Here is a 12,671-nt window from a genome sequence, read left to right as displayed (position 1 = left end):
CATGATCTCAGGGTGCTGGGATCGAGCCCCGCATCAGGCTTTCTGCTCAGCAGGGAGCCTGCTTCCTCCTCTCTGTCTGCCTCTCTGCCTACTTGTGATCTCTATCTGTCAAATAAATAAATAAAATCTTTAAAAAAAGAAAAAAGAAATGAGTTGAGTTTTCCCTTCCAATCAAACATTTTGTTGTTTAAATAAACTTCTTGTGTAAAAAAAAAGTGTACATGTAGTTAGGGCCTGATTGATGCTCTCCATGGACCCGGTTATAGAAGAGGTATTAGTAGCCATTATCTTAAGAGCAGTAGGCACAAACTAAATATATTTCGGTATTTGGGAAATGGAAACGATTTTCGACAAGGTAGTAAGCGAGTTGGCATTCTGGAAAGCAGGAACGCTGGGTTTCCTGAGGAAACCTTTTAAATTTTAAATATAGAAAAAATATATGAAGCATGATTTCAGAAATAAGATACCAATTTAAGTAATCATGCCATGCTATATTAGTAAATTTGTCATTAATTCAAAATATTTTTGCTGTTAATGGTTATTAGAATATTTTATTCCCAAATATAAAATAATATAGCCAATGATGTCATTAATTCTTAAATCTTCAGTACATGATATCTGTTGCTTATGTTTTTTCTTTAAATAGTAGCTAATGCTAGAAATTAGGCAAAAAGACGTTAGCTCTTTTAGAGACCTAGGCATTACATATTTAGATATATGGTTGTCTCCATAAAACCAAATATTCTTCCATTCCTACATTAAATGTTTTAAGTAAATAGAGATTTACTTCTCCTGAGAATGTTGAACTCTGCTCATCATCAGTCCTGAATTTAAATATAAATGGAACAACTTTCTTGCTAATAATTTAGAATTTTATAAGGTCGTTATAACCTACTACACACACTTTGTATCTAAAGAGTACTGTTTAAGATTTAAACATCTTTGGCCTTTTGGGAGAGAATATATAATATAAAGACTATACAAAGGATAAAATAAAATGTTCATATGTATAGGTAAAAATTGAAGTGTAAGAAGAGACTCTCCATTGTTTGGGAGGATACGAAACCTTTCAAAGTTCTGTGGACAGATTTTTCATTTTTTTTTCTCTCTGGCTTAGCATAGAGCCAAGTACTTTACTTGTATTACATGTATTATCTCATTGTGTTTCATTTAATCCTAACAATAACTTTGGAATAAAAGTAGTATTTTCATCTGATTTTACAGATGAAGAAATGTTATCAACTTCAAGTAACCTACCCAAAGTCACAGTAGAGTCCCCAGTCTCAGTTTATTAATGTAGTGCAGGAGACAAGATACATAAGGAAGTTATTGTTATTTTTTTTTAAACCCTGGCTATTACAAATTGAAATGTAACTGTATGTGATGTAGTTAATTTGTGTCATGAACTGAAGGAAGTAGTGTCTCTACTGGTAGATGATTGATTAAGTAAAATATATTAATTGTTTAGTATGGTACACAGTGCATGATAGATATTATTTTTTACTACTACTGTTAACTGTAGATGGTATTTGGATGTGTTCAGAGGGAGAGTGGGGGAGGTGTCTTCTATTTAGAGCCTGGAAAAAATGGAGAATTGTGGACAGAGAAGAGGTGTGGCCAGCACGTAATTTGTATCACGAAGTGGCAGGAGATAATGATTGGACAGATAGATTGTAGCTGCATCTTAGAAGGCTTTGAATGTCATGCTGAAGTATAACTTATATCTTAGCCCTCTACCCTCGAATGGTTAAATCCAGTCTGTAGCCTTTCCTTCATTTGCTTGAATACCTTCTGGAATCAGGCCTGTCACCAAAGGTATTGTTAGGAAACAGAATATTTCCTTTGGACAATTTTTCATATTAGGAAGTACCTCCTTTTATTGAACCAAATCTGTCTCACCATAGATTTGACACTACATTAGGCAAACAGAATGTAGCCATATAGAGTGAATCCACATGTCACGTATTTGAGGATTGCTCTAATGCTTCTCCTGAGTTTTTTTCATACCTTAGGTCAATGTTATCAGTTCCTTCAACCAAACTTGACTGGACTTGGCATTAATTTTCTATCATTATAGTCATTTTCTTTTAAGTAAGTCTATCTGCCAGCTCTCCTGGAGATAAATTTTAACTTATTCAGGTTGTTAAACATTAAATGTTGATTATGGCTTTGTTATTTCCAGGTTATATTTTTGTTTCATTTGTAACTTCTAGTGTTCCTTGGTCATAAATTTTCTTCTCAGAACTCTGAATATATGGGTTATTAGTTATTTTTTTCTAATCCACTGAGCCCTAGAATTAACCTTAGAATTAAAATGACCCGTACTTCTGTATTATTTTTTAAAAATCATGTATTTGTAGTATATAAGAATATTGAAAATAAGTTTTATTTTTGGAATATATTAATTATCCTTTTCATCTGTTTAGGCTCATATTCTGTGCCTTAGAATATGCTAAGTATTTTGTACACAATTATCTTACTTAAGTCTCATGGAACTCTTATGAGCAAAGTATTATCCCCATTTAAAGTTTAGGTAAATGAGACTTAAGAGGGGTAAAATAATTAGTTCATCACAAAGCTTTTCAAAGTTACTTACAACCATTCTACTATAAAGCTTAAACTCTGTTTCCATTAATTTTATTTATTCTGTCATCTTTATTGATAATTGTGTTTAGCATTGCCATGAAGTAAGTAGTCTTTTACTTTTTATTTATAACAGTTACTAAAGTGCTTAAATTTTTCATTGTATGGTATGTTCTAACATCTCAAGTGGACTTTAGTTTTTCATGAAACTGATTAGAAATGATAAAAGAAGGTTATAGCTTTGTTACATTTGAATTTGAGAGAACAATAATAAGAAGCAGTATTTCAAGAAAGTTAAAAAAGCTCTAGTATGATTTTTCAAAACTGTTTAGTTTCAGAAGTGCTCTAGGACCACCCACTCAGTAGAGGACTTATAGAACTGGGCATATAGTTGTACTCATGACTAAGATTTATTATAGTGTGAGAATACAAAGCAAAATCAGCAAGGGAGAGGGTACATGGATCAAGTCCAGAGGAATAGAGGCTCAAGTTTCCAAAAGTCCTTTCTCAACATAGGATATGTTGATTCCTACAACAGTGAGTTATGATAAAACATGCCAAGTGTTGTCTACCAGAGAAACTCATTAGATACAAAGTACTTAAGGTTTTTATTGGGGCTCCTTATATTGTCACGCGGTGCCTAGTTCATACCGTATGTCCCAACTCACAGAAGGAAAGTAGGTATTTAGCATAAACCACATTGTTTATTTAGCTTAGGTACAGTGAGCTACTCTTACATTTTAGAGAAAGTTTTATATGACTGTAGGGAACTGTTCACCAGCCAAGTTCTCAAATGCCAGTTAGAGGCCAACCTTGCAAGCAGGCCTTCCTAAGACTAGGCAACCTCAGGCCTCCTTTGTTAGGTATTTATCCCAGATTCAAGAGCATTGGAGAAATTCGGTATTCTTAGGACATGACTGAATTTGAAATCTCTTTTCGTTGAGATAATCTCAACCTAAATAGTACGATTAAGGGACATTTATTTTACTGGTCATTAATTAGTATTCTGTCTTTATTGATCTACTCTTCCAGCTGTTATTTTCAGTTATTGAAGGACTTGAGTTTCTGTGCATGGAGTTATTTAAGCAAGCAGTACCTTGATTTCTGTTCAGAAGTTAGTAGGATGTATTCTTCTTATTGTTGTTATAATAATTATTGTTATACTTCACCTGAGAGAAACTTCTATAATATTATATCATTTCAAAGTACACATTTATAATTTGAGCTACCTAAGATTATTTTTTTGAAGTGACAACGTATAATTATAAGTAACAAGTGACTGGGTAATAAAAAGATCTTCTAAATCAGACTGGAACCAGCACAGATAAGGCCTCCTGTTAAGCAAGTAGAGTAACTCAGACTGAGTGAGGACAATGGCCGTCTTGTCTCCTGTTTTCCTGTATTGTGAATACAGAACACTGGATGTTCTGTTAAGCTGGGGATGTTGTCTCTTGTTTACCATTCTGTGGCCAGTGCATAGCACACTGTCTGGCATGTCATAGGTGCTTAAATACTTGTTCAATGAATGAGTGACTAAGTATTGAGTAAAAAGAGTGGTAAGATGTCAGGGTAACTTAGTTCATAAAATACCAGAAGAATGTGAGAAAGAAGGGAAAAAACATCTGCCATTTCAGAGAGATCACAAGGAATTCTGTAATCATTAGTTGTTTTAATGTAGGTGATTTTCTAAAAGATTGAGATAGAGAAGAATAGGAAGGTAAAGTTACCATATTATTTGAAAGGATTGGCTGTAACAGTGTTTCAGTTGCCTAATTTCTCACAATAGACCTTTTAAAGGAAATTTTTCCAGAGTGCCTGGGTGGCTTGGTTGGTTAAGCAACTGCCTTCGACTCAGGTCATGGTCCTGGAGTTCCAGGATCAAGTCCCGCATCAGGCTCCCTGCTCAGCAGGGAGTCTGTTTCTCCCTCTGACCCTTCCACATCTCATGTTTTCTCTCATTCTCTCTCTTTCAAATGAATAAATAAAATCTAAAGAAAAAAGAAAGAAACAAAGAAAATTTCCAAAGTACTGAACAAATGTAATCTGACTTCTTCCCTTTCTTTTGTTTTTGTTTGATTGTTCATTTCAAAGAGAGACAGTCCCTCAGTCATAGTTTTCGAGTTTTTCTTTTTTAAAATACTGGTTAGTTAATATTTTTGTTTTCCTTACAGATTTGACAGATTGAGAAAAGAAAGGATCATTGCTAAGTTAGTTTGCTATGACTTCACCAAAAATGTTTCCTTATTTTCTTTCTAGCAACACCCAGGAGACTTCTCAGCAGTTGTCTCCATCAGTAGCTTCAGCACGGAGCATGCCTGAGAGGCGGGAGAGCCCAGCCTCCACCAGACCAGGGGTGGCCAGTCTCACAACTGCTGCTGCCTTCAAGCCTCCAGGACCTGCTAACATTGTCAAGTCACCAAGCTGGCCACACCCCAACCAAGCAGGTATGCCAAAGAAATCTCTTGCTTTTTGTTTTTCTAAAGTGTAATTATGAAAATGTCTTCCAGGATATTTGATAGAATTCACTGGTGAAACTCATTCTCAACCATCTAAGCTTTAAAAAGATCTTCAAGGAATAGCCATAGCTATTTTCCTCTGAAGTATTTCATAAACATTCTGTGTGCATTTGATATAGTTCCCCTTTGCTTTTCATAATTATACAATTGGGAGTTTCTTTGTTTCCCAAATTACTCAAAAAGCATGTATGAATTATAAACTTGGGGTCTTTTTAACGAACTGTACCATTGGAAGGTTAACCTTGGAAATACGACATTTTTGTTTTGATGATATATACAAAATAACAACAACAGAAGCATTTATTGTCATCAGTTACTGAAAAAAGAATCTTACTTGTTGTCCTCTGAAGATTTATGAGACGGAAGTGGAAGAAGTTTACAGTGCCAGAAAGAAAACATACTTTATTTTATTTTAATTGTTCTATTTTATTTGAGATTAGTTGACATAATATTAGTTCCAGAGGTACAAGATACTGTCTTGACAATTCTCTACATTCTGCTATGCTCACCGTAATAAATGTAGTTACCATTTGTCACCATACAACATTATTATAATATTATTGACTATATATTCCCTATGCTGTACTTTTCATCCCTGTGACCTATTTAATTTGTAGGTGGAAGTTTGTACCTCTTAATCCCTTTGAACTATTTTACCCATCCTGCCAGCCCCTTACCTTCTGCCAGCCACCACTTAGTTCTCTATATTTTTGACTCTGTTTTGTTGGTTTGTTTATTTATTTGTTTGGTTTTTAGATTCCACATATAAATGAAATCATATGGTATTTGTCTTTCTCTGATTTATTTTACATAGCATAATACCCTCTAGGTCCATCCATGTTGTCACCAAAGGCATGATCTCATCCTTTGTTATAGATGAGTAATAGTCCATTATATATTTATACCACATCTTTATCCATTCATCTGTCAGTGGACACTTGGATTGGTTCCCTATCTTGGCTGTTGTAAATAATGCTATAATAAATACAGGAATTGCATACATTTTGTTGACTTAATATGTCTGTTTTCTTTGGGTAAATACCCAATAGTGTAATTACTAGATCCTATGATATTTCTATTTTTAAGTTTTTGAGCAATTTGCATACTGTTCGAGAACAGTTGCAGCAAATTCTGTTCCTGCAAATAGTGTGCAAGAGTTCTCTTTTCTCCACATCCTTGACAGCCCTTGTTATTTCTTGTCTTTTTTATTTTAGCCGTTCTGACAGGTAGAAGAATTGTGGTTTTCATTTGCATTTGCCTAATGATTCATGATGTTGAGCATCTTTTCATGTGTCTTTTGGCATCTGTATGTCTTCCTTGAAGAAATGTTTATTCAGGCCCTTTGCCCATTTTTAATTAGATTATTTTAGGTTTTTTGGTGTTGCCCTTTATAAGTCCTTTATATTTTGGACATTAACCCCTTATTGGGTATATCATTTCCAAGTATCTTCTCACATTCAATTCAGTAGGTTGCCTTTTCATTTTGTTAATGATTTCCTTCCTTGATTTTGCTGTCATCCCAATAGTTTATTTTTGCTTTGTTTTCCTTGCCTGGGAAGACATATTTAGAAAAATGGTGCTAAGGTCAATGTCAAAGTGATTACTGCCTATGTTTTCTAAGGAGTTTTATTATGGTTTTAGCTCTCAAAGTTAGGCCTTTAATTCATTTTTAGTTTATTTTTGTGTATGGTATAAGAAAGTGGCCCCATTTCATTCTTTTGCATTTAATTGTCCAGTTTTCCCAGGAACATGTATTGAAGAGACTGTCTTTCCCCCTGTTGTGATGTTCTTGCCTCCTCTGTCACAGAGAAATTGACAATATAAGCATGGGTTTATTTCTGGGCTCTGTATCCTGGTCTGTTGTTCGATTTTTCTGTGTTTGTGCCAATACCATACTGTTTTGGTTACTATAGCTTTGTGGTATAGTTTGAAATCTGGGACTGTGATATCTCTAGCTTTGTTCTTTTTTCTCAAGATTGTTCTGTCTATTCAGGGTCTTTTGTGGTTCCATACATATTTTAGGATTGTTTGTTTTCGTTTTGTGAAAAATGCTGTTGGTATTTTAGGGATTGCATTGAATCTGTTAATTGCTTCGGATTGTATGGATATTTTAATAGTATTAATTATTCTGATCCAGGAGCATGGAATGCCTTTCCATTTATTTGTGTTCTCTTCAATTTTTTTCATCAGTGGTTTATAAGTTTTCAGAGTAACAGGTCTTTCACCACCTTGGTTAAGTTTATTCTTAGGTATTTTATTATTTTTGGTGCAATTATAAATGGGATTACTTTCTTTATTTCTCTTTCTGGTAGTTCATTAGTATATAAAAATGCAACAGATTTTTGTGCATTGATTTTGTACCCTGCAGCTTAACTAATTTTTTTGTTATTTCTAAGAACTTTTTGGTAGATTCTATCGAGGTTTCTAAATATATTATCATGTCATCTTCAAATAGTGACAGTTTTACTTTTTCCTTACCAATTTGGATTCCTTTTTATCTCTTTTTCTTGTCTAATTGCTGCGACTAGAACTGTGTACTAGGTTGAATCAAAGTGGCGAGAGTGGACATTCTTGTGTTGTTCTTGATCTTAGGAAAAGAGCTGTCAGCTTTTCATCACTGAATATGACGTTAGCTGTGGATTTCTCAGACATAGCCTTTTTTATGTTATATGTTCCGTATAAACCTACTTTGTTGAGAGTTTTTATCATGAATAGATGTTGCATTTTGTCAAATGCTTTTTCTGCATCTAATGAGATGATCCTATAGTTTTTATCCCTCATTTTGTTATAGAAAGAGAACATTTGAATAGTAAGGTAAAACAACTTGGTCTCAATCTGGAAACCTGAGTTTTCATTCATGTCCACAGATAAATAGCTTTAAGTAAAGTCACTTAACCTCTTTGACCCTCCGTTTTCTGATTTGCAGAATAAAGAAAGACTAAATAATCTCCTGTTTCTCTCAACATGAATAAAGATAATGGCTATAGAATTAAAGGATTTCTCTTAACAAGAAGACAGAACTATGTACTTAAGGGCTTCCAGTCCCATCCTCAACCTTAATCTCTTTGTATTCTTTATACTCTCTAAATGATCTGTCATCCAGATTCCTTTTACAACCTAGCCACTGATAGTTTAGAGTTCTCTGTGTCCTGAATTCCGTATCTTTAAAATTGTTGATCTACTTGCTGTTCCCAGGTGGCATCTCAAATGTAGCATGTCCAAAAGTATTACTACCTGGCTCTGGGAATGGTACATTGACCCAGTCACGAGAGGTCCAGCGTGAGCTTGAGAACCTCCCACATCTATCCCCACGTTCTCATAGCAACTAACACCTAATGATTTCACTTCTGAGTATTTCTCAAGTTTCTTTTCTCCTCTCTATGGTCAGAGCCATTGCCTTGGTTCAGGCCTTTGTCATTGCAAACAACTTCTAAGTAGTTTCCTTGTCTTCTTCTGACCCCCTCATCAATCTGTCCTTCATACTGCAGCAAGAATCTTTCTAAAACTCTGATTTTCCCACTCTGCTCTCCTGTTGCAGATACTTTACTGTATTTCCCCATTCCTTAACTTAGCATTGAAGTCCGTTTTCAATCTGGCTACCACTAACTTCTCAATGTCATCTCCCACTGCTTCCAAATTATAATCTGTGCCATAGCCTTACTAAAGCATCTTAAGTTACTGAGACATACCGTGTTACCTTGCTTTAGAATGTTCTGGTCCTTCTTCATAGAATGTTCTTCTAGTCTTTCCTCATTAGTGTTGGGAAAATAATTGATTGAATACACGAGGGACTGCTTTTAAATATATATGAGATATATGTCTTTTAAGAATTGCTTGAAGGATTTATCATTTATCAATATTTAAGAATAATTTTTACAGTTGTAAGAGTAGATTTTTAGTTAATTTAAGAATCCATCTTTTGCTTTGCATTTTCCGTAGTGTTTAAATTATATTAGACACTAAATAATTTTATGATTAATAAATTATTTTTTAGGAAAGTACTAATTATTTATAGTTAAAATTATTTCATAGTGTCATTTTGAATAGTTTTGAATTACTGTTATGTGTTACTCATTTTGCGAAGAAGCTAAAATTTTTTTGTTGGGGAGCCAAGAGATAAGCCATTGCATATGAGCTAGGCTATTTTAAAGACCGTTTTATCACTTTCAAAAACTTAAAATATTTAGACCAATATCATCAGCTTCTGAAATTTCTGGACTGTTAATTGATTTAGCAAGACCCATTCTCTTGGGAGAAAATGCCAACAGCTCAACCTCCTACATTTTTAGTTATTTTCCATTTACTTGAAGCTTATCTACGAGGTGGAGATTTGCTCTAATTATTTTGTATGTACATTAGACTATAGAAAATAACTTTAAGAAAAATCTCCTTGGTTTAGAATTGGAAGGGAACAAGAGAACATTTCTTAAGAAAGTGAGGGAACCACTATCTGACGTAGAAACTGAAGGGAGGGCATTAAGTATGTGCACTGGAGAGGGCAAAGAATATATATACTGCTTTTATAAATTCAGAAACTATGGTCTGGCTGTTTATGGGTCTGTTAAAGGGACTGACCATTAAAGGGAAAAGAAAAAAATTGAGGTGAAATTCCTGGAGAAGATACTACAGCAAAATTACCACAAGAGGGCAACAGAATCCTGTCTTCTTTGCGTGTAATTTGTTACAATTATCAAAGCAGTCAAATAACACAACTATAAACATGATTCATATGGTCAGTATTTAAAAGATTATACTTTTTACAGAAAACATAATTTCAGCAAAATTATAAGAGTATAAACATTATATGACATTATAAAGCATTAGTATCATAAAATGTATGTACCATTGTGATCATAGTTGAATTACATCATGATGCTTAGCTCAAATTAGAAAATATTTGCAGAACTCCTGCTGTCTATTTTGCTCTAGGTGCTACAAATTGGCATTTAATGCATATTATATGCTGTAAAATTTACTTATTTTGCACTATTTTATAAAAATTGTAAAATAAATACAAAATCCCGCCATATTTCAAAACAAAACAAAACAAAACCATCTCAGAATCTACTCTTACTATTTGGTAACTAGTTTTAAGAGCTTCCTAATGCAAATGAAAAGGTTCTTTTGATTTAGAAGGGGATAGCTGTCTCATTATGGGTTCTTAGGTTCTGCACAGTTCACCTGTGAAGACTACAGTGCCAGCAAAGGGGAGGCAAAAGTTAGAAAGGCCAGTTGCTGCCTGATAAAGTATGGAGTTCTCTCACACGGAAAACTTCAGGCTTCTTTCTTTTGATACTTCACAGCTGTGTTCTAATGTAGGTGAAAAAAGAACCCCTCCCCACCATCATCATTAAAGAGTGACTGTTACCAGTGATGTCATTTTAAAATAAGTTCTAGAGTTGAGTGAGGAGGATGAGATAAAAATTACTGAGTTGCAGTCTGTAACCCACTTGGTTGATCCTAAAATCAGTTTAATGGATCATAGCCAGTATTTTCATTTAAAAAAATGAAATATATAAGAATATTTTAATATGTTAAATATTTTAACATAGTAAGAGTAGGGAGGTATCATGTTATGAAAATGTGGTTTTAGTTTGTATGTGTATGTAAGTACAAACACATATATTTGGGATCAGCAAGTAAACATGTATATTTTGGGTCACAGTATTTCTTACTATGTCTTAGTAGTTAAGGAAAAATTTGGAAATTGTTTATTTAAGTATTTTAGACGTACTTTTGTCTATTGGGATGACTAATATGGTTTTGGAATGATAGCCCCCCCCCCCCCCCCCCCCCCCCAACACACTGCATTGAAAAGACTGAAATTTTAAGACCTTCTAGTGTGTTCAGAATCTGTTAGGGTTTCCATTATCACCACTAAAGTTCTGACTTTGAATCTTAGATCATTTCATTTGTGGTGTTACATAGCTTGTGTTACCCAAAGTCTTTCAAAAATATAGTAATGCTATAGAAGTCAATAAAGAAGAACTAGGGGTATATGTTAATAGCATTATAGTTTAAGTTGGATCATATTTTTCTCAGGCATGGAGTTTAACATACACCACCACACGTGCATGCACAAGCTTGTCAGTGACTGGCAAAGACCTATTTTACGATGTAAGATGTTGAAAAGTTCATAGTCTGCATGAAAGTATTAAGATACAATAGAATTAAGAATCCAAGCTTGAGTTTTATGTAATTTAGTAATACTACTTTCTATTTGCCCTGCGCCTTTAAAACTTTAATAATTCAGATGTAGTAGTCCCTTCAGAAATGTTAACTTGACCTAGAAAGATAGGTAAAAGGTGACATTCTTCTTGTTAGTTTTCAGAATTGGGGATTTGTACTTTTTTAAACTTATATTTTCATTCACTGTATTTGTATGTCTAGTAGATATATTAATGATTAAAGTCTTCATATTGTATACAACTAATGAGTAGTTAGAGGGATGTTACCAAAACATTCATAAATTTTATGGTATAAGTTAAATATGTTCCTGTGTTTATGTAGGTGATCTAATTTGCTGTGTAATGTTTTCCTTAGATTCTCTTTAGGTTACAGATTCCAGATTGTATAAGTTCAGTTCATTTGATGCAAATATAAAATATTTCTGTTTTACCAAATATAGTCAGATGTTCCTCACAAATTCAGTCTTAAAAGTCATGAAGAGCCACTAGATGTTGGAAGCACATCAGTTTTCTAACTTGAGTTTAATTTCACACAAAATGAGAGTGACCAATTCATTAGAATATAATCAGTGCTTTGCTGGACCAGGCGTATTGTTCATCTAACCATCTTTGCTGACAGGTGGCGGCTCTGAAGAATAGGCGTGAATTTCAGAAGGCCAGAGATATTCCCTACATGGAGCATTTGAGCCTTCAGTTTCTTTATCTGTTAAAATAAGAGTCTAAAAAAAGTTCCCTATAACATTGTTGTTTCGTATGTATGTGAATAAGCATGTATGCATACACACAAATGATGTAACATATATTGAAGTGCTGTGTAGATGATACATAGATGGTACTCAGGAAAGGTTAAGTTTTTACCTCTCTGCCTTTTAGTGACGGCATTAGTAGCTCACACTGTTAACATCCAGCAGAACAGTTCTCATGTACTTCTCAGCTTGAAAATGTTTTGAGCTTTCTGCTTCCCACACATGAAATGTTCGGCTTCTTAATAGAGCTTCTGTGCCCTTTATTACCTTGTGCCAACCTCCTTCTGTAGCCTGTTTTGTAATATAGTTCATGTTCTCTGCACTCCCGTCGCACTAAAGTTCAGGAGTTCACACCATTCCTTGCGCACACACCTCTGTGCTTTGTAAAGCTGCTGCTCTTATTTGAAATACTTTTCCACCCTTCTACCCCTGAAAAATTTCCATTCATTCTTCAAGATCAGATGTTATCTCCTTTGTGAACCTTTCTTGAGTCCTCTGAATAATCGGCTATTCTTTCTCTGTGTTCCTACAAAATGTTGACGATTGCTTTATTATAGCATTCATCATATTTATTGTAATTTACATATGTGTCCTTGTCACTGTTTTTAGATCCTCTTAAGGACAGGGACCAAGTCTTA

General features: G+C 34.1%; 1 protein-coding gene across 8 annotated transcripts in view; it reads left to right on the top strand.

The window, feature by feature from the left end:
- Positions 1-12,671, top strand: part of LOC111156592 (PDZ and LIM domain 5) — a 212,474-nt gene that overhangs the window by 152,032 nt on the left and 47,771 nt on the right. For all 8 annotated transcript variants that reach the window (XM_022517627.1, XM_022517610.1, XM_022517604.1 and 5 more), the window contains one exon: positions 4,840-5,027. In XM_022517627.1, coding sequence (XP_022373335.1) covers positions 4,840-5,027 — 188 coding nt within the window. The remainder of the gene's footprint in view (positions 1-4,839; positions 5,028-12,671) is intronic.

The sequence above is a fragment of the Enhydra lutris genome, unplaced genomic scaffold (genome assembly GCF_002288905.1).
Source record: "Enhydra lutris kenyoni isolate GAN:26980312 unplaced genomic scaffold, ASM228890v2 scaffoldscaffold3, whole genome shotgun sequence".
NCBI classification, from domain to species: Eukaryota; Metazoa; Chordata; class Mammalia; order Carnivora; family Mustelidae; genus Enhydra; species Enhydra lutris.
The sequence above is the reverse complement of the archived record's forward strand: the minus strand, read 5'-3'. Positions and strand labels throughout refer to the sequence as shown.